At 35.9% G+C, this 16407-nt stretch overlaps 1 protein-coding gene across 2 annotated transcripts in view; it reads left to right on the top strand.

Annotated features, from left to right (window-relative positions):
- LOC109110388 (netrin receptor UNC5D-like) overlaps positions 1–16407 on the top strand; it is a 168866-nt gene that overhangs the window by 147124 nt on the left and 5335 nt on the right. For both annotated transcript variants that reach the window (XM_042778845.1, XM_042778846.1), the window contains 4 exons: positions 6569–6740; positions 10458–10685; positions 13665–13814; positions 14707–14871. In XM_042778845.1, the coding sequence (XP_042634779.1) occupies positions 6569–6740; positions 10458–10685; positions 13665–13814; positions 14707–14871 (715 nt within the window). The remainder of the gene's footprint in view (positions 1–6568; positions 6741–10457; positions 10686–13664; positions 13815–14706; positions 14872–16407) is intronic.

Below are 16407 nucleotides of genomic sequence, written 5' to 3'. Positions count from 1 at the left end.
GTATGCTGGGGCTGTGTGCAAAAGTGGTTAAACACATCCGAGTCAGGCAGGTTATCAGCCAGCTGTGCCACCCTGTCGCAACAAGGGAAAAAAGATGGTGACTCTGAAACAATGGCACTGTACTCGCCCTGTGGACTTCATGCTACGATGTAAGCATACTAAATCAGTGGTTATCAGCACTTTTGACTCCAAGGTCACCTAGTATTTTGTAAGTTTTTTTTTTTTTGTTTTTTTTTTTTTTTTTTAATCTATGTACTCTAGTTTCTACAATTAAAATAATATTAAAAAATACAAATCATTAAAAAAAAATAATTAAAAAATATTATAATTAAAATAATTAAATTACAGGATTCCAGAAGTTTTAGGAACTGAATGTTCTTCAGGGGTCCCGCTGTTTTTATCCAATGAATTTACATGACTCCTGATTGTTCATGATTTACTAATTAAACATTATGGATAAGGACTCTTTAAAATAATTAAGTATTTGTGTTTGACATAACTAATAACTTGTGTATTCATTTTAAAAAGGTATTTTCGTGGTATAGAAATACTGTTTCTCAACATTAGGTTACCTCATATATCCAGAAAAAGCAAAAACAAACAAAAACTTTTCTGGTATATAATTATTATTTACACTAAAATATATTATGTTTCATACCTCAAACTTAGAATCTGTGTTTGATGTTACAAGCTGTTTCAAATTAACATTTTGTCAAGTAAAGTGAACTTCTACAGATATCAAAGTGACCATTATATAAGGATGCTGTAAATCATAACACAGTGTTTCCGGAGTGGAAATCTCACAGAATGCCACTTTCTTTGTTCTGGTGAGCTGCTTAACTCTGGGATTAACCCCCCAAAAATGATGAGTAAACTTTGGTGAGTGAGGATTTAAAACTAAAGTTATAAAACTCACGAATGTCACCTACATTCAAAAGGAAGACACCTTTCGCTTCACTCTCAACCCTCAGTCGCTGTCATAGGCTCTCTGGGATTGGCAGAGATCAAAGGTCACGAGTGTTCAGAGACTCTTCAGCGCTCATAGATGAAAACCTCAATCTCAGCAAGTCCACAGATGAAGGTACCTGCTAGCGTCCGATAAGCTCAGAGCCGTTTGCTTCCCCATCTCCCATCCGACGCGCCAACAACACCGCCATGCAGCTATCCGTCAGTCAAACTCTAGCTGCTCAGCCCAGCTGTCAGTCAATACCTATCTTTTGACAGTTGTGGTGAGTGGCGGGGAGAAATTCAATCCACAACATTGCAATCTGACCACAAAGCATTTACAGAAGGTGGAGAGAGAGGGTTTAGAAGAAGAGAGCAGCAGAAATCAATCTGCAGAACCTCCTAAATTTAGCCGCACAATCTCCAGAGTCCTCATAACAGCGGCTATAGAGAGCAGAGTCATGAAAAAGGATCAATCAGAGACTCTTTTTATTTGTTCACGGTGATAGGATTGAGTTTGCTCAGACCTCTGAGCTATTTGCAGAGCTTAAAGCTCTTCTGTATGCTTCTCCATGGATTCACCTGGACATCACACCGAACATTTGTATTACTAGGAAATGATTCACACTGTGTTAATGAGGCAGACTTGGTTTTTTTTGCTATCCTTGCGGATATTAAACTTGTAAATCAATAGGTGATGCATTTCCTTGTTATTAGCGCTGCATCTCCAGCTCCTCTTTACGTCTGATGAACCATAGGAAATGAATAATGGCTGGACCCTTGTCTGCTAGCAAGCAGTCACTTTTGACAGGACTAGACTGCACTTTTTAATGGCTGTTCACACTGACAGCGATTTATAGAGTGACAAAGCAATGGCAGACAATAAATACCAGAGTTTAAATAATGTTGTTCAACTTGATGATATGATGTATTATGTAAATTTTTATAAACATTTTTCACCTCCAGAATGATTCATTTTTAGTTGCAAGAAAACAAAGTCCTTGAACGCAATGACATCATCTTATATGCAATATTTTCAAAATGTATGTCCAGTGATGCAGCCCACCAGTATAAATAACATTAGGGCATCCAGCTGTATAAAATTCTTCCAGCGATCAGCAACACAGCCTGATGTGTAAAAAATTGCCTTCAGTGAGAACAGAGCTTTATATTCCAACACTTTTCTTCTCGTAGTCAGTGTGATCTATGAGAGATAATTGTTCATATTGATCAGACCATAATGCCTGCGGCACAAAATGCTGTGAAGAAGCTTGTGGTGGTGGTTTCCTGAGGGAGCAGTTTTGGTTTTAATTTGCTGAACTCTGTTCTCTGTTTGTTTGGTCTCTGGGCTTGTGTCTGTTTGAGGAGGAAAAAGGTGAAAGCAGATAAGAAATAAAAATTCACAAAAGAAATTTGTTTTTTGCATTCATTTTTTACTAGTTACTAGTTCATAAAATATTCATAACCATAAGATATTCCAGTGTAGTGGTAAACTAGACTTGTGTTAAATATGTAATTTTTATAATTTTCCACAGGAAAAAAAATAATGATTTAAAAATGCGAATGAACAACATGTAAACAACATTGAATATTTTAGTGTAACTGAGATACCATTCTAGTTTTGTTGTTGTTGTTTTTTTTAGTTTTGAATTAGTTTTATTTTTGTTATCCCTTTTTAGATGTCGATATAGTTTTTATTAAGTATTTAAGTTTTAGTTTTAGTTATTTTAGTGCCTTAGTGCCTTTAGTGTTATAATGTTGCCTTTGTAACTAGTTTAAATAATATATTTATTATAGTATTTGATTTTTGTATTTAAATTTATTTCAGTTAATGTTTATTGTATGTAAACTAATTTAATTTAATTAGTTTTAGTTATTGTTAATTACCCTACTGCCAAAGCAGTTTTTCAACATTGTTATCTAACATATTTTTTCATTCAAAATCCACATCTGATCTCCACCAATCAGGTTTCCACACCATTGTAATTAATAGGTCTGTTTATTTAAAAAGCACAGGGGGCATCAGATTAATCCAGATCAATCAATACTGAGCCCCCTTCAACTGTTTTTCATTTGTTTACCGCTGTTCCTGATATTTCAGCAAATATGAGACATTTTGTTCCATTTGATGTGCATTTTATGTGCATGAATGTTTTTCTAGTGTCCACTAGAGTTTCATGAAACGGCTGTAAATGTCAAGTAATGCTCTTTCTCCTCTCCAGAATGGCTAAACAAGCTTAGCTGCTTCATCTGCGTTAATTGCCTTTATTTCAGACACAAAAGAGTTTGGATACAATGCCAATAGATGGAGGATGTTAGGAGAGAACAGGCAATTACTCAATATAAATAAATCAACATGTAAACAAACAGTGCTGATGCAGTGAGAGAGCGATTAGAAGGCTGTTAAGTGACTGGCCTGTTGGTACGGTACAGTGTCAAACGCTGTAATTGGACGGCTGTCTCACCCCGCCACCTGCTTAGAATGAAAAACGGCTCCAGATGTAAAATAAACACTTGATATTCTGCCCGTATGTTCATCAGAATCATTGTTATTAGTGGTACTTTTCTCAAAATCTATAGCCTTAAAGGAATAGTACACCTAAAATTAAAATTCATTCATCTTTTCCTCACCATCATTTTGTTTCTGTCTTCTGTAAAACATAGAATATTATATTGAAAATATTTTTGGCAGTCAATAGTCACTAAAACTGTTTTGCTACTAGTATTCTTCAAAATATCTTCATATACTGTAGGTATTTAAGTGTTGTCTTTGCTACAATCATAAATAATACCTCAAATTACACTCTTAAAAATAAAGGTTCCAAAATAGGGCTTTCACAGTAATATGATATTTTACCACATAGCAACATACAAAAGACAGAACACCTTAGCAGAGACAGTCGAAAGCAGAGAGTTTTGTATGGACAAACACCACACATAGATATTAAAATCTAGTCTGAATCTCTGCAAAGAGTAAAGTATAGCAAATCATCATGGTTCTGTTAAAGGGGTCATATGACGATGCTAAAAATAACATTATTTTGAGTATTTTGTGTAATGCAACGTGTTTATGTGGTTTAAGGTTCAGAAAACTGTACATTATTGTTGCTCCTTTATGCCCCGCCTTTCTGAAACACGTTGATTTTTACAAAGCTCATTGTTATGAAAAAGAGAGGTGTGCTCTGATTGGCCAGCTATCCAGTGCATTGTGATTTGCCGAATACCTCAAGCGTGTGATGTAAATGTTATGCCCTTACCATACTTTCATGTCGTGTCCCTGTGCGATGAGACAAAACCAATAAAACCCATTACAAACGAGGCATTTGTTGCATCCAGTGGGGACATAATTACTGATTATAATGACTTATATTGTCTTTTTACACGTTGCATTGCATTGTGTATCATGCCGCATAAACATAAAACCATGTCTGCATTTGTGATAGGAGAAATGCGAACAACAAGCACAACTCTACACTGCTCAAAACTTGCGTTTGAATCATCAATGGCAAATTCTTTAAATATGAAAACATACTTACAGGTTGTGAATCAAAACAGCCGGCACACATTGCACACACACAAATATTTGGGTTGAACTGTTCTGGAACAGTGTTGTAAATACAACTTAACCACTGATTTCTAGTTGTGCCCTCTTTTGGAAGGCCAAACAAAGTAGTTTCTCTTTCACAACAAAACACACAGTGTCTCCACGGCATGGCGGCGGCAGCAAGAATACTACAACGAGAATCAAAGTTACTCCTTCTTTATTTGTGTGAACATTTGGGTGGTGTTATGCAAATCTTCCCACACAGTGACGTAGACATGTGGGGGCGTGTTTAAATGAGGCGTTTTAGGAGGCCTTGGACGAGTCTTAACTTTTATATTGGGTTTGAGACTTTAGTCTTTACAACTTTAGGGATCTTATCTATGCACAAACAGCTTGTAACACTCCAAAGAAAAAGGAAAACTTGAAATTGCATCATATGACCCCTTTAACAGCAGGTGTCTGGTTCATGTAATCTGCTGTGTCAATGTGTTAGTTCTCCATGGCGCCACCCAGGCTAGCCTGACTCCCCCTGATGTAGATGACTAATCCTTGTTGAGGATCCGCAGCAGTCATATCGATCGACGCTAACACATCCAAACCGTCTCAATATGTCACCAGGCTCCTCAGAAAGCACTTCAAACAACACCATCGACCAGTGAACTCACACACACACGCACTTACTGATCCACACCCGATCAAGTCCAACTGCCCTCTGGAATCACTTCAACCAGCACAAAGTAAAATATATCTGTGTTAGTGCTGAGTCTGCAGGCTAATCTGTTGTGTTTCTGTTTGCACAGAGAGCTGTGCGGCTACTTGGCATGTTTCCATTAACAAATCTGCTTGTGTTTCTAGCTTATGTTTGTTTATGGTGTTATTGCAGTAGCTTGCCCTCACGTTTATTAACTAAACTAATTCCATTTATTTCAACATCGGAATCATCTGGTGAAATCAATACTGTTATTTTGACACTGCAGCACATATTGAGCGAGGATTTCCCATGAGCGTTTCACACAAGTTGTTCTCTTGATCTGTATTTTATTTTTTTAATGTGGACAGCAAGTTTTCAAGTTTCAATTTTAGTAAAATAAAACCAAATTCGTTTATAGATTAACTGCTTCACTGCACACTGTTATTAAGGGGTTAAATAAATTATAAAGACCCACACCAAGACCAGTAATTATAGCAATAATCATATTAGTGTCCACATATTAGTGTATAATTACATTCTGTTTATTATTAGCATGTGCTGCAGTTTTGTCATCTGCCACTTTATATGCTCAAGCTCTTTGAAATTCAGGTGGATTCTGATTAGCTATCAATGTTTGTTATCGTTCATCAGCTGAAAAAAAAAATCATGATATGATATCAACAATATGATTGCTCTGTGTCATTAGTTATAGATATAGTTATCATTATAGTTCTCATATTAACTGTTGCTGCCCTCCAGTTTCTTCTCTTTTTTTATAGGATCTATGTGTTTGGAAAGTTGATCAAAGTTGAAATAAATGCAGTTTTAGGGAGATTATTTAAAAATATGGTATAATGTTCTTGCAAGGTCACCTAAAATGTACTCGGAGAGGACACAATCTGGTTTTTTTTTGTTTTTTTCCTCCACATTTTTAAATAAATGTCACAATTGATTCCAGCCCATGTAATGATAGTATCCAAACAGTTGTTTCATTGAAAAGTACACTGAACGCTCTAGTTTATTCCTATGGGATGTTTTGTAAAGCCTGTCAGAGTTTGCAACAGTAAATGATTTTTCCCCCTCTGTGTGTGTGTGTGTGTGTGTGTGTGTGTGTGTGTGTGTGTGTGTGTGTGTGTGTGTGTGTGTGTGTGTGTGTTTTCACCTGATGTCTAATGCCAATTAAGTAGAATCAGAAGCATTACTTTTTACATTTATTAATTTAACAGATGCTTTTATCCAAAGTCACTTACAAATGAGAAAAAACACAGCGGTTAATCATCAGGAACTAAAAGTATTTGCAGCGCCGCAATACTAATTTAATCTTTTTGTTGTTGTTGTTGTTTTGAAATAATATAATTTAATCTCTCTTTCTGTCTCTTTATCTTCAGTGCTTTGTCTGATGAAGGTCAGGAGATACTTTTGAGTCCAGAAGTAACATACGGACCCCCTGGCCTGACCCTTTCCTGCCCTGTTGCCTTGACAATAGCCCACTGTGCGGATGTGAGTTCAGAAGACTGGAATATCAAGCTTAAGAGACAAGCCCAGGACAACAGCTGGGAGGTAAAAGAAATCTGACATAAGAATAGTATCTTTAACCATTACAGTTAGTCTTTAACTATTAGAATACATTAGAAATTCCTTCCCGTGAAGGAGTGTAAAGTCTGAATCATGTAGTTTAATGGGAAACCGCAGTGTGCTGGTAATTATAAAGAACTGTCATTCTGAAGTAAAAATGGTGAAGGTTAATATATGACACAATCAATAGACTTCTACATCGCCGAGTCGCATTGAGTGCACTTTAAAGGAGCATCTGTCTGTGCTTCTCTTATTAACACCGTCCGTTCTCTTTGATATTTTGCTGTTCTTTATAAAAGTGGGATTCGTACTGCTCTTACATGTTGAAAGAACTTCATCAAAGTTGAGTTGGAGCTCACTGACGCAAACTGACCCTGGGGAGACCATCTCTGTTTGTGTTTGGGTAGCTTCGAGTGCCTGAGTGTGCGACCTGACATTTCAGCAAACTATAATCAAACGCAGACACTCTAATTCAAAGACACATCACAATACCAATCAACTCCTTTTCTTTCCGTGCAACCGAGTCATTTTGACACCATGTTAAAGACTCTGAGACCTCTGACGGTTGTCTGAAATAATGAGCTTTTTTCTCACCGGCATAATGCCAGAGCAAGTGAGAGGCAGGCTGAGAGTAATGTCCCCGCAGAATTGAGAATAACACCTTTTTTGTGCATTTTTACTGTGTGTGTGAGAGAGACGAAAGGCACACTTTAATGTGCGCCCACTGATTTGTGGGTAATAGACAATGCTTTCTGTGCAATGGCGTGTTTAGACGTGAAATATCAAGCTTTCCGCCGTCGCAAATGGTTTGGGTCGCTCCGGGGGACAAAGTTATGCTTAGCTTCAGCTATATTCAGACGGTAAAATGGAAACCCTGGACTCCGAGTTCCTGCTGGCCTCTACACACCCACTGTTCCTGACATTCAAATACCAGATGCATATAATAATAATCAAGCTGTGCTTCCATCTGCAGAGCTATAAAAAAGAGAAGCATAATTTCAGCTAAAGAGCTTCACCTTTTTCTAACGTGTGTATATTCTTTTATGCTGACTGGGGATTTTATAAAGTGAAGCAGTCTGTGAAAAACCTCAGGGTTGCCGAAAGTAAGTAGCTGTCAGTGCTTATGACAATGAGGCCTAGTTACTTTGCATTAAAAGCAATTGAACCGTGTTCTAGAAAAGAAAAACAGTCGATCGACGTAGAAGCCGCTCTTGGATGTTAAGCAAAGTTATCTCTGAATCATGCTTGTACTGTAAACATTACAGCATATCGTATATAATTTATGGTAAATTGTGAATGGTTTAGTTGAATGTTAAAAATACATTTCTTTTACTCTTGGTTGGAATGCTTTTTTGTCACTGATGTTGCAGTTAAGTGAAGGTAATGGGAAGCTGTAACGCTACTCATGAATTTGACTGTTATGGTTGTTTTCAAGATGAGGGAAAGCAATTCAAAAACAGTAATTCTAGCACTGATCGTAATCAAATGTTCAAAAACATTCAATTAACAAATAAATGACATAATGGTTAGATGGTTTTCATACACACACTCGTAATCAAATGTTCAAAAAAAAGATAAGCATATTCATGACTTAATCCAAATTTGACAGAAAGATGTACAACACCAGCCAATATCTCAGTCCATTTTGCACATTAAGGGTAAAGGTGGCAACCTGCGCCTCCATATGTAGAGGCTACCGATTACTGCTGATACAGAGCAATATCTCGTCAGTTTTTTGGCCTTTGTTCTTATGTAGTCCACAGATCTGCAGGCCTCTTACACACAACTTGTGCACATGGCCTAAACTACCAAAAATGAGGGCAATGACTTTACAAGAGTAGCCAAAGTTATTAAAAACATTGTACCATGGTTGGTATTTCAACAGTTTTTGAAGCATAGCAGGTGTCCATGTAGGCATCAAAGAGCAGCACCGATTTCTATTATTGTAACAGCTTTGGGTGTGTTCATTAATTACAAATATATCCGGTGTATTTGGTAAGTGATTTATAGCACACACACACACATACACATACATACAAACAAACACATACACACACACACACACTCACACACACACACACACACACACACACACATAAAACACACACACAAAAAAAGCCAAAGGAGGGTTAATTTTAGTTTTGTTTTCATACTTATTTATATTTTTATAGTATTTTTTTCATGATTACATCCATAATATTTTACCATTTATTAAATTAAAATGTGATAAAATAAATCAATATTAATTAAAGATCCTACTAAAATATATATTAAATAATAAAATAGTTTTTTAAATGTATAATTCTTTAAAAACATAAGCGTTTTTCAGGGCAAGGACCCCTTATGCAATAAAGACATGGAGCAGGGACCCCCAATACAAGCAGAGCTTATAGCCTTCGTTATTAATAGAAACTAATCATATTATGATTAAGAATAAATAAATAAAATAACCAAAATTGCAGTTTCTATGCTTTTTGTTTATAGTTATATCACTGCCATCTTAAAAATAGGGGTGTGAATCTTCAGTGGTTTCATAATTCAGTTACTATTATTATTATCAACTCACATTTTCAATATTACTGCACATTGCTACATTTTCATATAAATTTTATATCAAATTTAATTTGTCCAAAATTTACTTTATTTTATTATATAAGCAGACTACTTTTAAAAACAATTACTTATTTAAAATAAGTGTTCTTTAAGTATCCGAAAGTTTACAGACAATAGGCTATGGGGTTTTCTTTTCTGCTCAACATTATTGCCACTTGAGATCATAGACAGTGGCAGCTTTAACAGGCTGCATTTACACTAATGCACAGATATATTTCGATATATCAAATGTTTTGTCCTACTCTGAAAACATAACTGACTGTATTTACATCAATTTCATATAAAAGTATTCGGAGATGCAAGTGCATTTAACCACAGCTGCAATCGAGCTTCAGGACAACAAACACAAAGCACATGTGAAAGTCTGTCAGTGTGTGAGTTTCGTGCATTTAATAGTACTGCATTCCAAACGGCATAAATAAATGCATATCTAAAGCATATATAAAGTAAAACACAGCGGGTGGAAGCACACAAAGATAGTAAACTTCATGCTTTTGCTGTTTATTACTTTTTTAAAACTAAAAATATTTTCTACTCACTCGCACTAAACTCACTGCCATACAGAGACAGTCCAAATTTAAAGTTAAATAGTTAAAAATGTTTTTAAATGTATACAGCTTTTGATAGAATTATGCAGATTGCATTCTTTTGCCATCTGAAAGTGAAGACCATAGTAGTCCTCAATGCACCTTAAGGTCCTAGCTCACCTAACTTTCAAAACTATTTATGATGTTTTTGTCTACTGAAACTTTTTTTTCCATGAAAGAGTTTCATCAACTGAACAATCCGTTTTTTTTTTTTTTTTTTTTTACAACAGTACAATCCATTGAACCCACTGAACTTATTTTCATCACAGTCTCGTTTTTATTTCTGTCTACAATTAAATATGGTGCTACCTTGTCTGAGGTCTGTTTCAGACCTGTTCTGACCAAAGTTTGATGCCATCTGAAAGAGACTGACATCATTAATCACTGCATTTGTCCCTAGAAGCAAACACTAATGTAATCGCAGTCAATATTGTGTAAAACTTTAACATATGACACATCAACAGCTGGACTTTGACTGTGAATGTTTGTGTGTTTCTGACAGGAGGTCATGACTGTGGAAGAGGAGAGCACTGCTTGTTACTGCCTCTTGGACACTCAGTGCTGCCACCTACTGGTGGAGAGGCCGGGGTGTTACGCTTTAGTGGGAGAGGCCCTAACACAGGCAGCAGGGAAGAGACTCCGACTGGCTGCGTTTGGAAACATGGAGCCCAACTTCCTCAACTATAGCATTCGAGTGTACTGCGTCAATGATACACCCCATGCTTTTCAGGTGTGTAAAGACTTTGTGTGTGTTACTGCGCACCACATGGGTTTCAGATGCTGATGCACTAGTGAAGAAGCCACTGGTTCGTTTATACCAATTCATGCTGGTCCTAACTGGTCTTTCCACAGGTTGCATTTTCGGCTTTCACAGACTTTGTATAGGCATCTTAAATGTCATGATGCATATCCCCTTCACACTGCATATGGCATTAAATGGAAATCCACGGCTTATGGGACATTTGCATTCATGGGGCAGCATGTTATGGCTAGCCGTCATGCCCTGTGGGTACTCTGGTTTTACGCTCCAATGAAAGTCAGCTGGACCAATCTTTTTCTCTCTCATACACACACACATCTCCAGCTAACTGATAGAATAGCTTCTTAAATTACAAAGACACGGTGAGCCACTCTTGCTTCACACATTCACTACGTGACTGAATATTTTCTGCACGCTAATTAAAAGTGATTTACATTCTGTTACGTCTAGTTGAATGGACATAGCTTTAGAGAAGTCTTTGTTCTGCACACACACGGATCTTACAATCTCTTCACGTTATTAAGAAAGCATAATAGGTCATCTATATTTAATGTTTCACATGGATCTTTTCTTCTTGGTTACAGAGATGTGGAGATGTCTTTGTGTTGCATTGAAGCCTCAAGACATACACAAACTAGATTAGTAGCTCTATTTTTTCTCTCCAAACACACACAGACACACACAAAGTACTGATGTCTGGAGTGTGTTTGAACTCGAGCTAAATTAATAAACTTTAATATATGTGGGATGCTATTATGCCTTCAGAAAGGTACCAGGATTGAAAGTTTTACAGTTTAGATGTCACAAGCCCTGTGTTAAAGGCAGTAATACTACAAAGTGCTTCCTTCTACAAATGTAGAGTTTTCAGTTATCAGTTGTGTACCATAGAGAATCATTGTAACAGGGTTGATATTTTAAGATGTTAAATGTTACAAATCATAAAATAAAGCGATAAAAAAAGAAAGTCTAACTTGAATTGTTAACTACCTTGAAAGCATAATGATGATGATGTTATTATTATGGTTTGGTATGGTGGTTTTTTTTTTTTTTTTTTTGCTCTTATGCAGTAATTCATTGTGGTAACAGAGTTGACAACCTAAGAACACAAATTTTATAATAATACTGCCAAATAAAATATAGAGATAAAATAAAGAAATTATGCTAACTTTTACCTCTCTGCTGCATATTTTGCTCTCCTTAAAATGTGCATATTTAATAATATTGCAAGGAAGCAAAGGCCTAAATTATGTGATGAATTTAAAAAAAAGTTACTGGGTTGTTGTTAAATTGTCTACACATTTTTAACTTTTAATGATTTGTAAAAAAAAAAAAAAAAAAAAGAAAAAAAAAAAAAAAAAAATTCTCCATAATGTTTTAAATATTTTTGATAGATTTATTTATTATTTTTGAACAATAGAAAGTAAAAAAAAAAAATAATAATAATAATAATAAAAAAAAACTTTAATTCTTTAATTCAATTCGATTCAACTCAAGTTTATTTGTATAGCACTTTTTACTATACAAATCAACTTTACAGAAAATTAAGTTTCTACAATATTTAGTAGTAGCTTATCAGTGATGACTGTCAGTTTATGTGCATACGGCAGAAATGTTCGGAAAAAAAAGACGTAAACAAACAGACGATTAACACTATTAACAGCAATTATTATATGATGCAATCAAACTTATAGCAAAATTTGGTAGTTCTGTATGTTGTTTCAGGGTTAGCATCATCTGAGGTCCTCTGAGGGGCTGGCATCATCTCTTTACTGTCACTTTTGATCAATTAATGCCTCCTTTCTGAATAAAGGTTTTTGTTTTTTTTACAGTTGTGTACGTAAGGAATGCCAATGTATCTTGTAGAATAGCCTGAATAAATTCTCAATAAAAATGCAAACCTGAGAGTGAAGAGTATAGACAATACCAGCTCAATATAAAAACAATAGAAGTCAATGGAAAGTCTCCACCACAGAAAAACTGTGTGCGCACATGTGCGAGTATGTGTGTGTGTGTGTGTGTGTGTGAGACAGGTCTCAGTTCTGTGAAGACATGATCCCAAAAAGGACACACTCACGAGTGAATGGTCAAAGATTGTATTTCTCCACACCAAAGCACTCTTCCACTTTGTTTATCCAGCCGTTCACCCGCCGTTTTTTCTTCTTTTGTACTCTTTGTTGTCAGTGTTGTTTGCATTTCACAAAACAGCAAATGAATTCCTCCCTGGAAACCGAATGAATTCAGGTTAGGATCGATCAGCAGCCATCACAGCGAGAGACTATTTTCCTGTCTTTTGTGACCGAGAGAGAGAGAAAGCGAGAGAGAGACACCTAATGCTTTTAATGCCACTGTGCCATTGTCAACAATCCCCACAGAATAGATGCAAAGAGCATAAAATCACCTGTGCCTTTCATCAATGCCGATTCTATCCATCCAGTGTCTCTCGCTCCTGTTCTGTATGCCATTCTGTGTGCGTGTTGCATTTGTGCACACGGGAAAGGTAGATGACATTCATTGTGTTCGACCGAGATGGTAATTGAAGACATTGTACCTTTAGATTTATTAGTTGTTGTGTTGCCAGATTTTGTTTTTGTTTGTTTGTTTTATATTAAGCCCAGGGTGTTATTGTAATTCCATTCTTGCAGATAAAAAAAAAAAATGCAATGCAGGCATTTCTTCGACTTGTTTGTTGGTCTAGGGGTTGGGAACATCAGCCTCGCGTTGAGGTTTTTAATCACTTTCCACTTCATCTTCTCAGGTTATGAAGATTAAAGGTGCCGCCATACCCAGGAAATAGCTGTTGTGTAGCGTGGGAGGGCTGTTTTTTTTTTTTTTCAGCTGAATAATTTAAACATGAGTAATCAGTTGAGTTCTGTTCTGGTGTAGGGTATTGTATGTGTCAGGATGTGTTTATGCATAAGCATTTATATCTGTATTTACTCTTCCTCGCAGGAGGTGGTATCCGTGGAACGGGGTCGAGGAGGGCGCCTCCTGGAGGAACCCAAGACCCTGCTCTTCAGAGCGAACTCTTTTAACCTGCAGGTCTCCATCCAGGACATCCCCCAGTTCCTGTGGAGCATCAAACCTTTCACCACCTGCCAGGTGCTGTCCTCATAAATATGGATGCAAGCTTCGTATGAATATGCATGAGTTTTGTTAATATGCATATGAGGCTGAATATTAATGAGATGTCAAATTCTGGTGTTCATTTGACTGGTCGTATGAATATTAATACAGCTCTGTTTAAGGTAGTTTAGCCAGAGGCCATGGTTGGAATCCGGTGTCTTTTTCCTGGAGATAAGGATGTTTTTTACACCTGTATGGTATTACTGGAAAGTGTCTATAAAATTTATGTTTTAAGGAATGATTTTAATGAACAAATTGCACAAATGTGTGATATATTATTCTCAGATGCTCTTCAAAACAATTTTCGCTTGCCAAACAATCAAAAAATCTCTTATACTTACAGTGAAAATGGGACCCAGATCATATTTAATGCCTTACATAGAGATTATTTTGACTTGGGCCATAACAGCATCCTAGCAACCACATATCAATGCTCTGGGAATCATCCAGAACACTTAGTATCACAGTGTCAGGTTTAGCATGGACAAGCAGCACTCTTTTATCTAGTTCTGTTTGCTACAGCAGTAGAGCTATATTTTTGTATTTGTATTATTTTGTCACATTGTTTCTGTTTTTGGATGACACATTCTCAAGAGTGTTTTTCGCAATGCTGTTTACCCACCATTCGTTTCTTCGTAAAGCTTTATAACCGCAGGCACATTTTTATCCAAATCATACCCATAGCAAGCCCTGTTTTGTCATACTAGGCTGTGTTCTGGCAGGGCCATCAGTGACATGACACTAAGTAAATTAGCTTCAGCGGCTCCAACAGCAGAATAACAATAAGGAGGAGAGGAGGCACATATACTTCCTATTAATTCCTGCTAAAAATATTCACTTTTTCCTCATTCTTCTTCTTTTGGTGCAGGAATTCTCCTTCACTCAGGTGTGGTGCAGTAGCCAGTCTCCTCTGCAGTGTGCCTTTTCTCTGGAGCGCTACAGTCCAGCAGCCAATCAGCTCTCCTGTAAGATCAGTGTTCGGCAGGTCAAAGGTCATGAGCAGATACTACAGGTCTACACCACCATTGCTGAGGTATGGAAGATAAAAACACACATAATAAAAAGACAAAATATTGAAATATTGACAGTGTAACAGAATAAGATATCTTATTGTGTTTGGAATATTGATGGTCCATTTATTTTTAATATAGTGGACCTCTGAGATTTTCAGAGTAGGTGAAACCTAAAAAATGTACGAATGAATCACACATTTTTCTGTAATTAATCACATATTAATATAATATATTTATATTGTCAGTTTCCATATCCAAATTAATGTAGAAACAACATAACAATTGTAAATATGTAGTTAATGGCATCTTTTTACTAAGTGGTCTATTATTAATAAAGGCCAGTATCACTGATACCAATACTGCTACTGATACTCTATTAAATGCCTTTTCCCTCAATTAATGCCATTAATTATAGCCATTCAACATTACATTATAATTGAAAACCATTTTGTTTACATTTAATAGGCTTTGAAAAATATAACAACTTTTAATTTAAGTGAACTTACAACAATCCTTACATAAACTTTAAATTGAAGCCTATATGCATAAACTATAAACTGAATATAGATTCGTCTTTATTCAAACTACAAAAATCCATCAGCAAAGAACAGGGAGCGATTTCTTTTTTTTTTTTTTGATTTACATCAATGACAGACTGCAGCAGGTTTGACCTTAAAAGCAGCACTGTCTCTTTAAATCCTGATGTACATGGTACACCTTAAAAGTGTCATATCCTCAGGGTTTGAGTGCAGTGATTCAACAGCATTATATTGTAGACCAGATTGGAGATTAATCATAATAAACATGTCACATTAATAAAAGTAACATTAAAACTTTAATTCAGTTGGTGTGTGTGTGTGTGTGTGTGTGTGTGTGTGTGTGTGTGTGTGTGTGTGTGTGTTATATATGTATGTATATATATATATATATATATATATATATATATACACACACACACATATATTCTGAGTATTCTCATTTATCTATGACTGTGGTGACACAGACAATGCTGACAATCACCTCACTTACATGCTTACATGCAGTAATTAAAGCAAAAGGATCCCCTACCAAATATTGAGTACATGTACAGTAAATGAACATACTTTCCAGAAGGCCAACAATTCACTAAAAATGTTATTTGTTGAGATAGTGAATTGGTGGGGTTTTGTTAAATGTGAGCCAAAATCATCACAATAAAAAGAACCAAAGACTTAAACTACTTCAGTCGGTGTGCATTGAATTTATTTAATACACAAGTTTCACAATTTGAGTTGAATTACTGGAATAAATGAACTTTTCCACGACATTCTAATTTATTGAGATGCATCTGTATTTTTAACGTGTTAAACTGAAAAAAAAAATTACAAACAGTTAACACTTTAATTTTGACAGCCCTAATTATAATACAAATATCATATTTTTAATCAATCAGATATTAAATAAATACAGTTAACACTGAAGTCTGTGTTGATCAATTGATATTACTAGTGTTTTTGACATAAGTGGTCCTGAAAAACTGGATTTTGAAAACAAAAACTGGACAAGCTCCATAACAT

This window comes from Cyprinus carpio, chromosome A21, assembly GCF_018340385.1.
Source record: "Cyprinus carpio isolate SPL01 chromosome A21, ASM1834038v1, whole genome shotgun sequence".
NCBI classification, from domain to species: Eukaryota; Metazoa; Chordata; class Actinopteri; order Cypriniformes; family Cyprinidae; genus Cyprinus; species Cyprinus carpio.
The sequence above is the reverse complement of the archived record's forward strand: the minus strand, read 5'-3'. Positions and strand labels throughout refer to the sequence as shown.